At 29.5% G+C, this 19,692-nt stretch overlaps 2 protein-coding genes across 2 annotated transcripts; both read left to right on the plus strand.

Annotated features, from left to right (window-relative positions):
- The first annotated feature begins 13,925 nt into the window (after positions 1 to 13,925).
- On the plus strand, positions 13,926 to 16,086 carry LOC105778054 (syntaxin-61). Its single transcript, XM_012601634.2, has 8 exons — positions 13,926 to 14,177; positions 14,260 to 14,342; positions 14,456 to 14,569; positions 14,676 to 14,789; positions 14,904 to 15,070; positions 15,197 to 15,287; positions 15,384 to 15,449; positions 15,580 to 16,086. Exons 2-8 carry the CDS (start codon positions 14,289 to 14,291, stop codon positions 15,688 to 15,690), a joined length of 717 nt encoding a protein of 238 aa, XP_012457088.1. The 5' UTR covers positions 13,926 to 14,177; positions 14,260 to 14,288; the 3' UTR covers positions 15,691 to 16,086.
- Positions 16,087 to 17,200: 1,114 nt separating this feature from the next.
- LOC105778183 (uncharacterized) lies at positions 17,201 to 19,517 on the plus strand. The gene is made up of 8 exons (XM_012601831.2): positions 17,201 to 17,392; positions 17,853 to 17,890; positions 17,990 to 18,073; positions 18,165 to 18,251; positions 18,351 to 18,385; positions 18,504 to 18,589; positions 19,080 to 19,145; positions 19,245 to 19,517. Exons 1-8 carry the CDS (start codon positions 17,326 to 17,328, stop codon positions 19,277 to 19,279), a joined length of 498 nt encoding a protein of 165 aa, XP_012457285.1. The 5' UTR covers positions 17,201 to 17,325; the 3' UTR covers positions 19,280 to 19,517.
- Positions 19,518 to 19,692: the final 175 nt, after the last annotated feature.

The following is a 19,692-nucleotide window of genomic DNA, read 5'->3' on the forward strand; positions in this document are numbered from 1 at the left end:
AAAATTTTATTTTACTTTTATCAAATTTAAAATTTGGTTTATTTTTACTCTTAATTTTGAAAATTTAAGTATAAATGTAAATTCTTCGAACAGCTTAATTAAGCTTAAAATTAATCTCTCTCTTTTTCTTTTCTTTTTTTTCTTTTTCAACTCACATCCTTCCCTCGTTGATCCTCTATGCTTTTATCAGTATTCTTTATGCACCAATTAAACATCATTTCTTGAGTATCACAGCAATAAGCTTTTTTCTCTCCTCCTTTACTCTCTTGTCTTTTCACTTTTGAATTTTTTTTCCCAGAAAAAAAAAAGATGGAAATTCCTCTATATCCACAAATTTTAATTCTTATTGACTCAAAATCTCGAGTTTTGAGTTTATTAACAAAAAAATAACGCGATTATTGCTTCAAGTTTAATATTTTAGGGAAATAAATCGATTTTGAAGAGAGTGTGTGAAAACGTATCCAGTCGGCAGACACACTTTCTACATAATTGACAGATGCACTTTCTGCATAATTGGCAAGAAAGTGTCTCCAGCTAGTCGCGCTTTCCTTAAAAATATCAACAGGAAAATACGCTGGACGCACTTTCATACTCTCTTCAAAAAGCCAAACTATTTAACCAATAAACTCTTCTTCTTTTTTTGACATATTTAACCAATTTAACTTAAAATTTAATTAATGTGATTATTGAATGCAAAATAATATTAAAATTAGTAAATCTTTTCTAATAAAGGGACAAACTCTTTTTTTTCCCAACTTCATATCCAACCTATATCTGTTTGAAAAAACAAAACCCTATAATCTTCAACTTGCCAAGTTGTTAGCCATGAGATATTTACATACATTTGTATGTGTATACAAATGGTTTAGTGTGTTGAAATTAAATTATATATTTTGTGATATTTGAAATATATTTTAACAGTTTAAATTTTTATAAATTTTAAAAATTAAATCAAAATTTTATAACTTTTTAGTGGGTGGGCCAACTCCTAGTTCCCTCTTGTGGGAAGGATCTACTTACACTAATCTAAAACTTAAGTGATTTTAAACCATTTTATACAATTAATATTTTAATGATCCAACTGTTGAATTTATTAATATGTCTGTACTTATCATGCATGTAAAATTTTAAAGCGATTCAACATCTCTATCATATTTATCTAAAATATTGTCTATATTAATATATATTTAACGAAAAGTTTTTTTACGTAAAATGAATAGTTAATTCTTTTTTAATTTATGTCAAACCTAATATGTATGATCTATATAATATTGAATTGCTAAAATATCAATTGTAAAAAAAAAATACGAAATGATAAATTACATTAATGTAAGTAAATCCCTCTCGTATATATACAATATTTTCTTTTTCATAGTTTCTGCTTTGAGTAAAGTTTTGACTTTGATACATAGTTTTGTAGGCCACTAGGGTGTTTTCTTGGGTAAAAGGCAATTACAAATGCAAGGACCCATTGTGCCTTAAACCAACAATGGAATATGACAATCATGTTTAGAATTAATTGACCCTTCTGATTTGTATGCTTAGGGTGACAAAAAGCTAATCTAATCTATCTCACTAACCTGAAAACATCAATTTGTGATACTGTATTGCAATCTTATCCCTTAATTAAGGGATAATAGTAGTCAAACATCATCGATTAAACATATCTGAGTCTGAAGATTCGTTAACTATTCGAAAGGGTTTTAAGAAAATATTAATTTTGAAAATTGAGTTTGGAAATAAGAAATAAATTATGTTTTAATCTAATATTTAAAGTCCGAATTTGTTTTTTGAGTTTATAATCTTTTGTTTTGTATTTAATGTGACTTATATTACATGAAAAATAATGTAAATAATAAAAATTTGTTTATATTTTTAATTTTATTAAAGGAAAATAAAATAAAACCAGTTAATTTGGATTTCTTCATTTTGATTAACTTCTTCCTTTCAAATTATATATTATATTAAAACTCTACTAATATAGTCATAAGAAATGCATTTCACTTTCATAATTTATATCATAAATGAAACCAAATTTTGAAATATATTAATTTAATTTTAATTGGTAGAAGGAGTTTCATTACGGAAAATATAATGGAGAACCTTATATTAAAAGTTATACTGCATCTGGTCCCTTCTACTTAAAATATGTACAAATTAGTTTGTATATTAGATCAAAGAGTATATTGATCCTTCATCCTCTCTATGAATCAGTTTAGGGTTTCATTTAGGTTTCTCTTTATGATTTTAATCCATATTAACTGCTTAAAATCTAGAATTTGAATTTATAAATTATTTTGTTTTATCGGAAATTTATTGATTTATTATTTAACTATTGGAAAAGTTAATATTGAAATTAATTAGAATAAAAAATGATAATTTAATCAATTCTAAATTTAAATTAAAGTACATTAAAAATAAAATTTAAATTATTTGATACGAAATTAAAATAAGAATAACGACATCGAACATCATGATTCTACAGCGTTGAAATGGAATGGAATGTTTTAAAGGAGGTTGGAATGAACGCGCTGTATAAGAGCGTGGGGAAACAAATTTATATATTTCCATTTTTTTTCCCTCACTTTAAACTTTGGCGTCAGTCTGTGAGTCCCACCCACCGCACTAAGATTGTTTGATTATTAGACTTGGGGTGTTGATTAGGGTTTCCTCTCTACTTCAACAACCATTCATCTCAAATCAAACCCATTAAAAATTAATTAACAAGCAAAAACATGTTAATCTACTCGTGTTTAAACAAGGAAGTAGAGGGGACAATGTTTTTTTTTTTTAAATCGAATCGATAATCCACTCTATCGTATCATTCATTTTTAAATTCGATTTGATTACTTTTTATTTTAATTGAATAAAAATTAAAATTTTAAAACAAATAAAATTTGTACAACCAATTTAACTGACCAATTTGTAAGTCATTCGGTCCATTAGATTGTTATTGATATAAGACATATTTTTACTAATAACTCTTTATTAAGTTTGATGTCACGAGTTAATTGAGTATCAATTTATTTAAATAACGATGAAATATCATCACTTTACAAATTAAATGAAACTATCTTAAGGATGCTTTTGTCATTTCATATCATTTATATAAAAAAAAAAGTAAAACTGCAAATAGAAAATTATAGCATGCACTGCCTATGTAGTTTTTTAGGGTTTTTTACACAAATGGTATAGAAAAAAAATACTGAAATAGGATGTCAGAAAAAAAACTTACCAAAATAGGTTACTTTTTCATTAGAGCCTATTAGGTAGGCGCCAATGAATAAAAAAATAATAATTTTTTTTTGAATAAAATATTTTTTATATTTTTTAATAATTTTTTTTAAAAAATATGAGTCAAAATACGGTCAACGGGTTGGGTCGGGTCGGGTGGCGCCTATCAGGTAGGCGCCAATGAAGGTGCCTCACAGAGAGGCGCCAATGAATATTGTAATTTTGTATTAATATTGTAATTATTTTATAATTAAATTTGTATTTATAGTTTTGGATTAGTATTTTGTATGAATATTGTAATTTTTTATATGAATATTGTAAAATTGTGTTTGTAATTTTGTAATCAAAAAAATGAATTCAGTTAATTTGTTTCAAAAAATCAATAAATACTGTTAAATAAATACAAAATTAAATAAAATTTAATTATATAAAAGCTACATTGTATAAAAATTAAATTAGTTAACAACAAATATATGATTAAAAAGTCAGTTATAATTAAACTTTTAATAAAATAATTTTTAATTTTTTATAATTAAACTTTTAATAAGATGATTTTAATTTTTTATAAACTTTATATGTAAACTCACCAAATATTAAACTAAACACAACAACTTATAGCTTAATCCTAAATTACTAATAAATTAAATTTTAAATAATTACAAACACACAAATTTATAACATAATCCTAAATTACTAACAAATTAATTATAAAATAATTACAATATTCATACAAAAATTACAATATTACAATATATCCCGACATTACAATATTCATACAAAATTACAATATTACAATATTCATACAAAATTATAATATTACAATATTCATACAAAATTACAATATTCATATAAAAATTACAATATTCATACAAAATAGTAATCCAAAACTATAAATACAAATTTAATTATAAAATAATTACAATATTAATACAAAATTACAATATTCATTGGCGCCTCTCTATGAGGCATCTTCATTGGCGCCTCTCTGTGAGGCACCTTCATTAGCGCTTACCTGGTAGGCGCCACCCGACTCAACCCGACCCGTTGACCGTATTTTGACTCATATTTTTTTAAAAAATTAATAAAAAAATAAAAAATATATTTTATTCAAAAAAAATTATTATTTTTTTATTCATTGGCGCCTACCTAATAGACTCCAATGAAAAAGTAACCTATTTTGGTAAATTTTTTTTCTGACATCCTATTTCAATATTTTTTTCTATACCATTTGTATTAAAACCCTAGTTTTTATATCTCATAAACAAAGTTGAGATTATGACGTGTTTCACAATGTATAATAAATAAATAAAACACAAGTCACAACATCAACATATTTGTAGATTCTAAAAATTTCTACAAGCAATTAATATAAATACATATAATAAGATTCAACCTAAGTCTCCATAATTTTTAACATATGTATTTTACTATTCAACTAACATCTTATTTGTTAATTATATATATATATATAAATATATATATTCAATGCAATTGTAAATAGATATTTGTTTAAATTACATCTATTTAAAAAAAAATTACACCCTACGTAGGATGTATATATATGTATAAAAGTGATAATGTAACTTTTGGCCCTGACTTGAAAACTGTTATTTATTTACACTCATTTTGTTAATGACTGTGAAAAAATGGGATAATGTGACTTTTGGCCTTTGAACATGACAAGTAGGTCCACATTGGCTCATGAGCTTGACAACTATGTTCATTTTGGTACCTTTACTTTTTTTTTTGTTCACTTTGGCACTTGAACTTAACATCTAGGATTCCATTTTTATCCCTGAACTTGAAAAATCTAAAAGTTTGATGACGTGTCACTCTGAATTTGAAAAAAAAATAGATGATGATGTGGCACAATCTTAAACTGTCATATTTAATGCTTTAATAACCAAACCGATGGTTGAACAGGTTAAACCACTAGTTCTCGATTCAACCAATTCAATCGATTTGATAGTTAGACCAACAATAAATAAATAATTGATTAAAAAATCATAAAAAACTAAAAGTTAAAAAATATATAAAAATCGGTTTTACTTGGCTTTTTAGATTTCTATGAAATTTTAATTAACTATTTAATTATTATTGGTCTAACGGTTGAACCGGTCGAACTTGTTGAATCAAGAACTTATGGTAAAACTTGTTCAACCATCGGTTCGGTTATTAAAACATTTGATATGACACTCTGAGATTGTACCACATCACCATCTAGTTTTTCTATTTTTTAACTGATGATGTGGCACAATCTCAGAGTGTCATATCATCAAATTTTTAGAATTTTCAAGTTCAAAAATCGAAATGGACTTAGTTGTCAAGTTTAAGTGCCAAAGTGAACCAAAAAAAAAAGTACAGATACCAAAATGAACCTAGTTGTCAAGTTCAGGGACTTATATGGACCTACTTATCAAGTTCAAGGCCAAAAGTTACAATATCTCCATTTATTTTCACGGTCATTAACATAATTTACTTAAATGAATAACAATTTTCAAGTTTAAGGGTCAAAATGGATAAAAAAAATTTAGATGCTTATGTGGATCTACTTGCCAAGTTTAGGAGCCAAGAGTTACATTATCCCTATAATGACTTGAACCCGACCTAATTCACCGGGTTTGGATATTAGGTGTTATTACACATAATACTTAATGAAATTCGAAACAGTAGACAAACACTATTTACTTAAAACATTTTTCTTATAATTTCTTTTAAAGACTTAATTTCAAATAAACAAAAGAAAGTATTTAAAATTGAATTATTGCATCACACTTGGTACAACACATAATTTTACTAAAGACACTCTTAAGGCATAACCCACAATACGCCACTTTTTCACTGTATGCATAATAACTCACTTCATCGTTACCTTGGCGTACTCCTGGCATAGTCCCTCCTGGCGCATTCGCTTACCATATCACCTGAAACAATAACAAACATTGTAAGCTCAAGAGAACTTTGTAAGAGTTAATACAAAATACCTTGGTGGATTCTTTTATACTATTTGAAGAACATTTGTAAGCCAACTATCCTTTTTAACCATTTACTTCTTTTCGGGCGAATACTATCATAGTTTCAGGCTTACACTTACACGCCAACTACTATACTTTTAATTGTACCAATTCTCTCTTAACTACTTAACTAACTTAAGATCCTTTCAGACATTACCTTAATCTCTTCTTTTTTCTTAGAACCATAAAGGTAATTTTCAAATAATATCTCTTCAGAGTCTGCAACATACAAACCATCTTTCCATACATACACAATTGGCGGACATCCACGCATATTTAAATACTATCAGTTTACTAGTCAAACCATATTCTCATTTAATACCTTACAAGATCACACTGATAATGAGTTATACAGATTATCCAAATGAATTCCACACAATTTTATTTCAGAACCCCAAATAATTAAAAATACAATAACTCAGGTTCCCTAAGATTTCAGAAGATTACATGATACTGTTCAGATATGGCGGATACCATATAACTCAGATTTGACCCTGCATGGTACAAACAAACTTAGACTAATGGATACTTATCTCATTCGTAACTACGAACACGTCCAAATTTTAAATTATCAAGTTATCATGGTGGATACCCTTTTTGGACATACATATACACATTTTTTTTAAAGAAATTCCCTTAAGACTTATTCAATTACATCATAGATCTTATTCAATTACCTTAACTTCAGACATATCGTAATCTTATCATAGTAGTACAGAGCAATCGAAATTTATCCAGAACTTATAATAAGAGCATATAATCATATTCTACTGGCAAACTTAACAAATTATGTCACAATGGTTAAACAAAATATGCCATAAGGGCAACATACAAAATCGCGTGTTTAATGTCTTGGGGCGGACTTTCACAGAAGGTGCCATGAGTTTCCCCATCATGGACTTACACATAAGTTTATGTATCGTGATCTGCCCGTCCGATCTACATATTATCGAAGGCTACACCATGAACATTCATACAATCATATATTGCCATGGGTTTTAGCCATATGGATTTGCATATTTTCATGTATCGTGATCTTTCTAGAGGCTACACCATGAATGTTCTCATATCATACGATGCCATGAGTCTCAACCTCATGGTTTTACACTTGTTTTCATATCGTGATTTACCAGTCTAGTTCGCAATATAACTGCCCTACTAGAGGCATCACAAAGGGACATTGCTTCACATTTACTTACCTAGATTTGTTCGCATTCTATACCAATTCATACTTTTCGTATTTCAAACTTTATCTGCATGCTTACCAACCAACATTCTTTTGAACAGAACTTTGTACATATCATTACAAGACATATATCATATTTACTATACTCATACACTTGCCAATTGTCATAGATCTCATCATCTTATATATATACTTCTACTTAAACATTTCACATATAAGAGTTGGGTCGAGACTTACCTGATACTTATCTATAGTAGTTTGAAGTTCCGGACTCAGACATCTTTCTCGAACCAGCAACAACAACTATAGATGGAATGACCACTGATTAAACTAAGAGCCTTTGCCTCCAGCTTAAGGAGGAAGAGATATAATTAAATTTAAGAAAAAATAATCAGAGAGTAACATTGAAAGAATAAAAAAACTTCTCATACGAACCCTTTTAACACACATATATATATATGAACAATTTCCTCGTAGTGGAACTTAACAAGTGTCACCAATTTCAGAATTTGCCCTCTTCAATGGTTTATAGTTTCCATGAGAAACATAAATGAGAACGCTGCACAAAAGATATCATACTAATCTATCCAGTTGGTTTCTAAACCAGGTCACTTAACAACCCAACCAACACAATACTAAGGCAAACAAGGCGTACTATACATTTGGCAGCAACTCATACCATAATTATCATTTCGCTTAACAAAACCTTTCTCTTTAGTTAACAAAATATTCTGAAATAGAATATTCACTTACTTACACGATAGTTACTATACGCCTACACATATACGCCAAAGAAGAAAATGGGTGGATTATGCTTTGCTAAAGAATTTATTCCACCATCTACACCCCTAAATATTGGACCTGCCGTACTTGGAGTGTGACAATCCCTATATATAATAGTAGGAATAACAATAGAGCATGAGGAGGTGGATATTACAGGATTCATCATCAATATATTGTTGACATGTTTTGTTCCATTTTATCATATGTGTTAAAATTTGAATATCATTATTATCTTCATGAATGTTAAATAGAGCCACAACCATCCTGCATCGTCCTACTTTATTTGATATTTTATTCGTTATTTCTAATAATTTCAATGTGCATTTGACATAAAAGAATGAAAAAATAAGTTAGGAATGTCCCAACAAAATATTTTAATGTTTATTGTAAATATATAATTACATTTTTATCCTTTTAAAATATCAAACGGAGTGGAGGTAGACCTGTCCATGCGGCCCGGCCCGACGGTCCGCCCGAAATATGTGAGGGTTCGGGTAAAAATAAAGGCCGAAATATGGGCTTGGGCAAAAAAAGCGAGGCCCGTTTTAAAAACAGGCCGGGCCTCGGGCACCACTTTTTTGGCCCGGGCCCGGCCCGGCCCGGCCCGGATATAATAAATATATATTTTTATTTTTATTTTTTAATTTTAAAATACTTTTAAAATATATTTTTTTATTTTTTTATTTTTAAAATAATTTTTTAATATTTATTAAAAAATAGGCCGAGCTCGGGCTTATGATATTTTTCCCGGGCCGGGCCTGGGCAAAATTTCAGGCCATATTTCGGGCCGGGTCAAATTTTTTTCCGGGCCCGGCCCGACCCGGCCCATGGACAGGTCTAAGTGGAGGAGAATAAGCAAATACCAAAACTGCTCAATACTCATGTTTCAAACAAAAGAAAAGTTTGTTCTGTCCACCCTATGTTCATAAAGAAAAAAATTTTCTTTTATCAAATAGTTTGAATTTTGTAATCTTTGACATATTTAAGCAATAATCGTGGTTGTTTGAACGAGATTAGATTAGTTAGTCTGAGAACTTATTAAGATACAAGTTTAAAGAAATATATTAAACCAATTGGCTCGATTTGATATGGAACGGTTGAATTAGATTTTTATTTTTATAAATTTTAATAATTTATTTAATTAAATTGAATAAATAAATTAATCTAATCAATTAAATTAAATTTACACGAATACATGATTTAACCGATTGAAGGGTGGAATTCTAAAGACGTTGGCAGTAATAACATATTTATTACAAAATAAAATGAAAGGGCAAAAAGAAAAAGACAGAGACCAAATCCAAAAGTGGTCATAGATGAGTTGAAAGAAAGGAATGATGATGCTCAGTCTCACGTGCACCATAGTATTTAAGCAACAAATAAAATATTAACAAAAATGAATCCGATAATGCTTGAAATCGATGTCAAAATGTTTTGTTAATCATCATTATATCTTACAATCATGTTCTTTGACTTATGTCTTAAGATAACTTTTTTTAATAATATATTCGGATTATATTTTTTTAAATAATATTTAAAATTATTTATAGTTCATCTCAACTTATAAATAGGAGGATAAAGCGTTTCAAGGTACTCGAATCTACATCCTTCTATATCGATAACAATACATATATCAATCGAGTTAAGATTCAATCGACAATATAGCAATTCGTTAAATTTGTGGAAAACATGTTTATCTATCATAATATTAAACATACATTATTTATGGTAGGCACAAATTTTATAATAAAACTCAAACATACGAATATATACCAATAATAACAACAATATGAATTTTGAGAAAAATTAGATAGATAAAATAATTTTATTGTTTATTATAGTACTATAAATTGGTATTAAACTTGTATTTATTATTAACAATTTTTAAATATTCGAATAATGTTTTATTAAATTTAAAATTACACCTTGTATCATATTAGTTTGTAATTTTATTATGATTTAAATTATTCAATTATGATCAAAGATATAATTTTATTATGATTTAAATTATCGAATTTTGAATTATACTTTTATTGATATTTCAATTATATAAAACTAATACATAATAGATACATTAACATTTAATTTAAGTATTTTCATTCAATTAAGAACTAAAATTTATTAAATTTTTGAAGTACATTATTATTGTTTTCATTAAGGGCTTGCTTGTGGTTTGAAATATTTTATTATTATAGTATTTTAATTGTAAAAATAGTTAATATAATTTAATTATGATCAATAATTGAATATACTTTATGTTAATTAAATGAATTGTTTAATAAACGGGCTTACTTTTTTGCCCAAATTTGACCCAATTTAAGGAAGTAAACCCGGGCTTGGCCCGCCTATATTTTAATTTTTCAAATTAATTTTTTATTTAAAAATAATTTTTAAAATATAGTACACAAAATGCACTAAAAAAATCTAAAATAATTTTTTCTGACACATTAAAAAGTATTTATATTAAAAACACAATTAAGTATAATCAATATTTTATTGTATTAAATATAATTTTTAAAATTTTATATTTTGGGTTGAGTTATTTAGTTGAGCATTTTTTTTAGGTTTTAGATAATAGATTTAATTGTTATTGGATTAATAATTTAATAAAAATATATAATTATTATTTAACGTACATAATTAATACAATTAAATTTAATAACATAATATATTTTAGATAGACCGAGCTCAGGTAAAAAAATCTTATCCAATGTTTGACCTGTATAAAAAACGAGGTTTAAATTGTACCCAACCTATTTTTCGGATTTTATATTTTTTTCCAAAGTTTCTCATTTTTCAAATCAACTTTTAAACCTAGACGGATAATCCAGCCATGAGCAGTTCTACCGGGGATGTACCATAAAGTTATTCTTTGATTCACATTTAAATTTGATCAAACCAATGTAGTTGGTTGAAAATTAGCCACAACAAGATTGGCATTTTGGCCCCACAAATATATTTTGCATCTTAAAAAATAAAATTCTTTGTATTATTTATTTATTTTTTATGCTTATTCACTCCAATTTGTACCCTATAGTTGTTGATTATACCAATTTAAGAGAAAAAAAAGGGGAGATTAGCAAAAATTAAGGTGAAACAAAAGCAACCTGTCATGTTTGTAGCCCATTTTGTTGTCATCATGTCAAAATCTCAAATCATTTCCACATTGCAACTTTTATTTTTCTTTTTTATTATTCAAATATTAAAATAAAGAAACCAAATCACTCTAATAATTATTTGATAAGAATTTAAATTATATTGTTAAGTGGAGGTGGATTACTCTTCGAAAAATCTTGAAAATATCATTTGTTCAAAGCTAACAGATTTCTGATGGGTCGATATTCTCAACTCTGTAAAAAGCTTAAGTGCTTAAAAAAACTGATTAAGGCATCAATTCTAGTGTTATTTTTCATTTCTTTTCATCTATCCGAAAATATGTTCAGACAAATTATCACAACATTCTTAAAAAAATATAAACATGTAAACACACACAAAAAAAAAGAAAAGAAAAGCAATATTGTTCTCTCGACAAAACGTATCAATTAGCTTTTTTTTTTTTTCCATCACTTTGTATAGTTGTATTCCATTGTTTGGCTTTGATTAATGCATACGCAAATCTTTGCCATATATACAAAGGCTAAAACAAATCCCATAAAAAATAAAGGATGAAGGTGCATGAAACAATATATGGAAGAAGATGATCATAATCTACGTGCTTTAGCAGCTTTTGAAAAAAGAAAAACTTGTAAAAAAAGCTAGGGTTTTGGACCACGACCAGAGACCATGAATCACCCATAAGGGACAATAAAACCAGACATATACATAAAAAGCATCTTTGCTGGTAATGGACTAACGGGGTTTGCAAGTTTTCAACGGAATGATTTGAATTTTTAAGAGTGAATAAACATTCGGTAAAAGTATCATTGACGCTATTATATTAGAAATTACTAAAAAAATAGACATATTACCCTATGTTCATAAGACTAAAAAATTTTATTAAAAATTTCATTTTCTTTTACGGTTTAAAATTGATATAACTTACTAAATAACCATGTATATTTCATTTCGACCTATAAAACCTATTATTAACAATCAAATTGACTGAGTGGGGTCTCTTCATTTAATTTGAAAGACACATGTGAATTTACAACAGTTAAATGTCAGTAAATTTTCTTACGTTTAACATGAACAGTCAAATTTCAAACCAATGCCTTACATGACTGAATATTTTTGCATCCATAAAAGAAATAACTCCAAAATAATTTCAAATTATTTAAAACAACAGCAAGTTAAAGGGAAAAAATATTATTTGAATACACTAAAATTGAAGTTCTTTTCTTTGTTTTAATTTTACTTATTGAAATTGTTAATAATATTAAAATTATATTATTAAATTTAGGTTTATTATCATTTTATCTCAAAATATCACATAAATAAATTAAAAATTATATATTAACAGTTAAACCTAATTTTAAAATCTAAAAAAATAAAAATAAAAAAAATATCATATTTTAATTAAATAATTTTCTTCGAGGGAAATAGAAAATTGTAACAATTAAGGGGGCGCGTGGAACTTGTGAGCGTGGGGAAGATTGAAGGATGTCATAATGAAATGCGGGGGGCAATGACTAAAGTTAAACCTTTTTTATTTCTGCAGATGACAGAGCAACCCCTCGACTTTTACGCGAGTTGCTGCTGCTGCTTCCCCCCCCTGCTGCGTTTGTCTCAGCTTTCATCGTACTTTAGTCATGTCAATCATCCCTGCACGCGCTCCGATGTTTCTTTAATTACCTACCACTGCCTCATTGGGCGTCGTACACGTGTCGGGGCCCACCAGTCCTTAACCGTCTGATTGAGGCGTAATCTCGTCATTTCAGCTCTTTGCTGCCCATTTTTTTTTTATTGGCTCCTCGAGAGAATTGAATCCCCCAAAACTTTCTCTTTCACGCTTTGGTTCCTTTATTGTTTCCTTTTTAACTTCCTTTTAGATTGTGACTTCCTCTTATCAACCAATGTGAAGAACACGTGGCGTAATATGTGTGGTAGGTAGGTCCCATATGAAACTTGCCAAAAAGGGCGCTAGACCGGTCTTTGTCTGATCAGACGCTGTCGGCTTCTTATTGAACCATTGAAGCACAACACATTTACAACTTTTAACTCCTTTTTTTTTAAAATATTCAGAAATTATTTGATTAGAAAAAAAAATCAATTTAATAATAATTAAGTTGAATTCTAATTTAAGTAGTTCAAATTATTAATTAAGTGAATTTAAGTTTAGTAATACTTGTTTCAAATATTTTATGAGCTTTTTTGCGTTTAATATATATTTTAAATATTATTAAGTTTTATGTTATCATCTTTAACATATATTATTAACCTTAACTTTAATTATTGAGTCGAATTTGATCTTGAATTTGAATATGTATAAAACTTAATTAAGTTTGAGAACGAAATTGATAAACAAGCTTAATATTTACCGATACTAAATTGAATATTGAAAATAAACTTATGTACTAAAAAAAACTCAATTTGATCATCAAAACTCAATTACTAAATTGAACATTAAAATCAAATTCAGGTGCTAAATAATATATTACTCATTAAATCTAGTGAACAGGAGAAGCTTGTAAAAATTCATTGGGCTTTTACAAATTCTGTATATTTCAGGCTAGCAGTAATTAACATGGACCAATTTGAAAACCTTGCGATCATTTTCGGCCTAACGTTTTTCAAACCTCAAATGGGGAAGAAGGACCGGAATTGTGAAGCCAGCCAGCCTAAACCCATCAATTAAAAAACGAAAAATCACAAAAAGATGGTGCCCAAAGTCCAAAATCTCGAATCCTTTTCTCTGTTTTAGGGCTCTATATAGAACCAAAACGCATTTTGTCGTCATCGTCGTTCCGATCAGTGGAAACGCCGATCTTCCTTACTGGGTTTATCTCAGATCAGTGGCAGAGGTAAGAAGCCATGGGAAAAAAAACTATGTTGTTTCTTTTTTCTTGAATGAACGCTAAAGAATTGTTCTCTCAATGTTTCAAGGATATAATTTTACTTCCGTCACTTACAAGATGTCTAAAGCTCAAGATCCATTTTACATCGTCAAAGAAGAGATTCAAGAATCTGTATGTTGGGCATTTTCCTTTTTTATCGTTTCATTTATTTGTTGATTGTATTTCTTTGTATTCTCTTTTGGGATTTTTTCCCACTGGTTGACATTTAGGGTTTTTGGTTTTAGATCGATAAATTGCAGTCAAGTTTTCACCAATGGGAGAGGATTCGTCCCGACAACGAACAACGAGTTCGTCTCACGAAAGAACTATTCACCAATTGCGAGAGCATTGAGTGGCAGGTATTCAATTTAAGTTTTCGTACTCTGTTTGGATTGGATTCTCGAAATGGGGAAATTTTTTAATCCAATTTGCCATTGCTCAAAAGGCTTCTTTCTTGATAGGAAGGTAGATGAATTGGACAAAGCAATTTCTGTGGCAGCTAGGGATCCTTCATTGTATGGCATTGATGAAGTGGAACTTGAAAATCGGAGGAGATGGACCAGCTCTGCTCGAACTCAGGTATCATCGTATATTTCATCTATGGAAAATTTTGGTCTTGTAATACATATTGAATCTTAGTCTTCTACATTTTTGGTTATGGATAGCTTGTTTAGGATTATTTTGTTTGATCAGGTCGGGAATTTGAAGAAAGCTGTAGTAGCTGGAAAAGAAAACGGCAATAGCGCAAGTGCAATGCACAGAGAATTGATGAGGCTGCCAGATAGATCCAACATGTACACCGTGGAAGATAATGATGAATTTATATCATCGGAATCAGACAGACAAATGCTTCTTATAAGGTAAAGGGTTTTCTCGATTTCCCCTGTTCATTTCCGTTGTTTCTTTTTTTATGGCATTTGTTTCTTCAACACGCTTCCTTGTCCGATTTTGGTGGTTTTTGATTGTTTATCAATTGATGGTTTTAGGCAACAGGATGAGGAGTTGGACGAGCTCAGTGCCAGTGTTGAGAGAATAGGAGGTGTTGGTCTTACCATACATGAAGAACTTCTTGCACAGGTGAGTACTGCAATCTCTTTGGTTTACCGGATACCAAAGCTATTGGTATTGTAGTCGATATGTTCATATGCTAATACTTGAATCTGTTTATTTCAGGAGAATATAATAGATGATTTAGGTAATGAAATGGACAGCACAACAAACCGATTGGATTTTGTTCAGGTGATTCTGTCAACTTGATTTGCAGATATAAAACACATTTGAATCCGTGATCCGGAAGTTAAATATTTGGGTTTTTCTGTTCATTTGCTGGCCTTTTTGATGAAAATTTCCTTTTTTTTTCTCCTTGCAGAAGAAAGTAGCTATGGTTATGAAGAAGGCAAGTGCAACGGGTCAGTGTATGATGATATCATTTTTGCTGGGTTTGTTCATTATTCTATTCATTCTGGTCTTCTTCACTTGAGACCGGAGAGAAGGCTTTTAGTCTTATGATACTCATATTCGGAAGTGGTTCGTTATCGAAAATGAACCATGGGAGTTGTAGAATACAGAGGAATCGGATCGGGGAGTGATCTATAGTTTCAAAACGATGACTTAGAAACGAAACGAGGATGAAGGAAATGATATGTTGTGGTGTGTATTTTCAAGAATTGTGGAACTTGATTAGGATATATGTACTATTACTGTTTGCTTCTCTATTTCAATGCAGTGTATTCTTCTGTAATTTTCTATGGTTAAATAATAAAAGGTCTGTGTCATATGATACAACTCTCGACGCTTTCAGTCTATAACTTTTGTGTGTATCAACAGCATGTATCTTGAATGATATATTATGTTATAGTGGTGTTAAAACTTTCAATTATTTTTTGGAAGATTATTCACTTACATGTATCATAATCTAGAATTTTTCCAAGCCGTTTTCCTTCAAAAAGTAATTTTAAACAAATTTAGAACTTTTAAAAGATATTTTAATTATTTTTCTCAAGAAAAATGTAAATACAAGTGGGAGAATATACCCCTCAAAAAATTAATATTTTTTTTTCTTTCTCAAAATATTCACTGGAGTGAGTTTAGTAATTGATCTTTCACATTCTGTAAGCGGGGGTAGATACTGACGAATTTTAAAGTTGTTTTATTGAATCCTCGACTACTGGTTAAGATAGAAGACTTTATAAGTAGACCTATTCATGAGTTGGGCCGTGAAAGCCCGTCCAAAAAATGAGAGGGTTTGAGTAAAAATATAAGCTCAAAAAATAGGTTTGAGAAAAAATAGTACTCATTTAGAAAATGAGTCAGGCCTTAGGTAAGCCTTTTTTTGGCCTGAATTCGGCCTGACCCGAATATGGAAAAAAATAGTTTTTTTTACTATTTTCTTGCTCTCTCTCTCTCTTTTCTTTTTTTTTTACTATTTTGTTGTTGCTTTTTTATTATTTTGTTATTATTTCACTATTATGTTACTATTATTTTGTTATTATTATTTGGATATTGTATAACTTTTGGTTATTATTAATTTTATTACTATTTTAGTGTTATTTAAGTATACATATTTTTTTATTTATTTTTAATTTGTTAATAAATATATATTTTAATATTTTTAATAACTTTGATGTATTATAATTTTTTTATGAAAAATATATAAAAAGTTAATACGAGTTGACTGAAACCGATTTTAGTGTTTAAATAAAATTTTAGAGCTATTTTTGAGATGAAAGTATATCTAGCGAAGGAATCTAAAATTTTAATTTGTAGCCGACTCCACCCGGCCATATACACCTCTATTAGCGATAAAACCTTGATTAAATTAAACTCAGATACAAGTGGGAGAGTACAATACATCACACCCACCTATTGTGTCAGATCATTCTTATATATACGGCGTCAGATTCGGAAAAGTCACAATCAGAGAAAAGTTCACATAAGACCGTTCCCATAGAATAAAAACCCAAACGCCACTAGACTAACATCACGAGTTGACTAAATAGTAGGGTTCTTAGATTCAGCCAGGGATTTTTTTTAAAAAGGTTTATAGTGTTTTTTCTCCTCTTTGTAAACCCTAAAGTTTATAGTATTTGGCGATTTGGTTTCTCTGTTAATAAAAATGGGAAGAGGAAAATTCAAGGCAAAGCCCACCGGTCAACGCCACTTCTCTACTCCTGAAGAGATGCGTAAGATTTCTTAATCTTCTAAAATTTTCAGTTTTTTTTTTAGTTTATTTTTCCCGAAAATATTCGATTAAAAGCAATGTTTTTAGATCTTTTTAGATGATTTTAGTTGAAATTATGGAAGTATGTACACAGTTAATTTATGATTGACAAAGATGATTGGAATTACGAAATTGTTGTTTAAATTTTTGAAATTTTGATCACGTTGGTATTTTCTTCTATTGGTTTGTTGAAAATATATGTCCAAAAACTTTGCTTGAAAAGTTAGAATAGTTGTGTTTGGTTAGTTTTGTATTATCCACTTAGAATAAATTTTAGGTTAATTATCACTACTGATGATAATGAAGCATTGTTTAAATTAGGATTAGGGTTAACTGATGCTCTTTCCTCTGAAATCACTTTTGCAAGCACACTGCCTGATAAAACCATGTTTTTTGTTGTCTCGGATTGTTTGTGTTTGCAGTTGCGGGTACCTCATCTCGTCCTCGCACTTTTAAGCGGGTACTCTCTATCGATTTCGACACCGTCATGCACGCGTTTAATAGTCATGCGTGTTCTAAAACAGTAAGAACTCACTCTTCTACTCTTTATTGTTGTTAGCAAGAAGCTGCATACAAAGAGGAAGAAGAATCCGAGGAGGAATCTGGACAGGAGTCTGGAGAAGAATCCGAAGATGAAACTGAAGTAAGTTTATCATAACCGGGTTTTTCTTTTCCACTTGTTTTGCACATGAATGATTAGGGAATCTGAAATATTTCTTATTGCCAACCAATAGCAAAAGCGCAAGGGAACTCAAGGTGTTATTGAGGTCAACAATCCGAATTTGGTGAAGCCAAAGAACTTGAAAGCTAGAGATCTCGATGTTAGTTTCACAAAGACTCCCCTATAAACTATTTTAGTGATTGTATGTTATCATGATTAATGCTTTATTTATGTTTTGATTTTATCCTCTCATGTGTAGGCTGGTAAAACTACCGAACTGTCAAGGCGTGAAAGGTTTGTAAAATATGCTCTTTCTTTTCTTTTCGTATTATGCTTTTGGTACTTTCAAGTCATGGTTTGTTTTCTTTTCATATTATGCTCCATCATATATATTTTGTCTAACTGTTTATAGGGAGGAACTAGAAAAGCAGAGGGCCCATGAACGATACATGAGGCTGCAAGAGCAAGGGAAAACAGAACAAGCAAGAAAAGATTTGGGTAAGATAATTAGATATTGTTTTACCTTTTATCTAACTCCCTTTACAAAATGACTTGTTAATCCCATCAAGTTAATAGAATGGACTAAGCACAACAGATACTAACTTCTGATTTCATATTATGCGAGTCGTCGATTTATCTTGGAACATAATCATCCATTGCCCCTATCAACTCCAGTTTAAGGGTTAATTCACACGTTTTTTCCTCTTGTCTTGATGTTAGGGGAATTGGATTCTGTAGGTTGAAAACTTATAATGCTTGTGTGGTTGTTGTTCATTAATCTGAGATGTGTGTTCAAGCTGAGTACTTTTGAAATTTTTAATCATGCTAAATTTATTCCTACACCTTAAGTTACATGCAAAATGGAAAAACTGTATAGCTTGGCATGTCGGTTCTGCTTTGCGCAATGGTTAAGAGTATATCCTGTGGGGTTTATTGTATTACCATTTTTCCTTATGAAGTTCTTACTTCGAAAATTGTGGTGATACAGAACGCCTAGCTCTTATTCGTCAACAGAGAGAAGAAGCTGCTAAAAAACGAGAAGAAGAAAAAGCTGGTAAGAATCTGGAACCACCACAACTATTATTTCCCAACTTTTTCCCCCCTTTTTTGACAGTTTGAGATTGATGGACATTCATATTCGAATTTGTTTCAGCGAGGGAGCAGAAGAAGGTTGAAGCTCGAAAATGACATTCCTTCATACAAAGCTTCATATACATCAAATGTTTTCCTTCAATAGAAGACTATATGTGTGTTTTTCTACAATTTAGCAAAATAGATTGTTTAAATTCAAAGTTTTTTTTTTGTTAATTTATTTTTCGTTAAAAAGTGATGGTTACAGCTCTTAACACTGTTTTTCTTCCTATTCGGTGGCACATAATTGATAATTTATGTTTGCGTTTTTTTTGAATTAAAGTGATTTATTTTATGCTCCTGAGTCTGAACTTCTTGGCATTTGAATGCAAGTACATTTTGTTTAGGGTTGGATCGATTTTAAATTTGAATGAATTGAGTCCAATTTTGGGGTCAATTTATAGTCTCTTATCCTATTCTCTTCCAAAAGCGATAATGCAGTCTTAGGGTGTGTTTGGATGGGTGATGCA

This window comes from Gossypium raimondii, chromosome 10 (genome assembly GCF_025698545.1).
Source record: "Gossypium raimondii isolate GPD5lz chromosome 10, ASM2569854v1, whole genome shotgun sequence".
NCBI lineage: Eukaryota > Viridiplantae > Streptophyta > Magnoliopsida > Malvales > Malvaceae > Gossypium > Gossypium raimondii.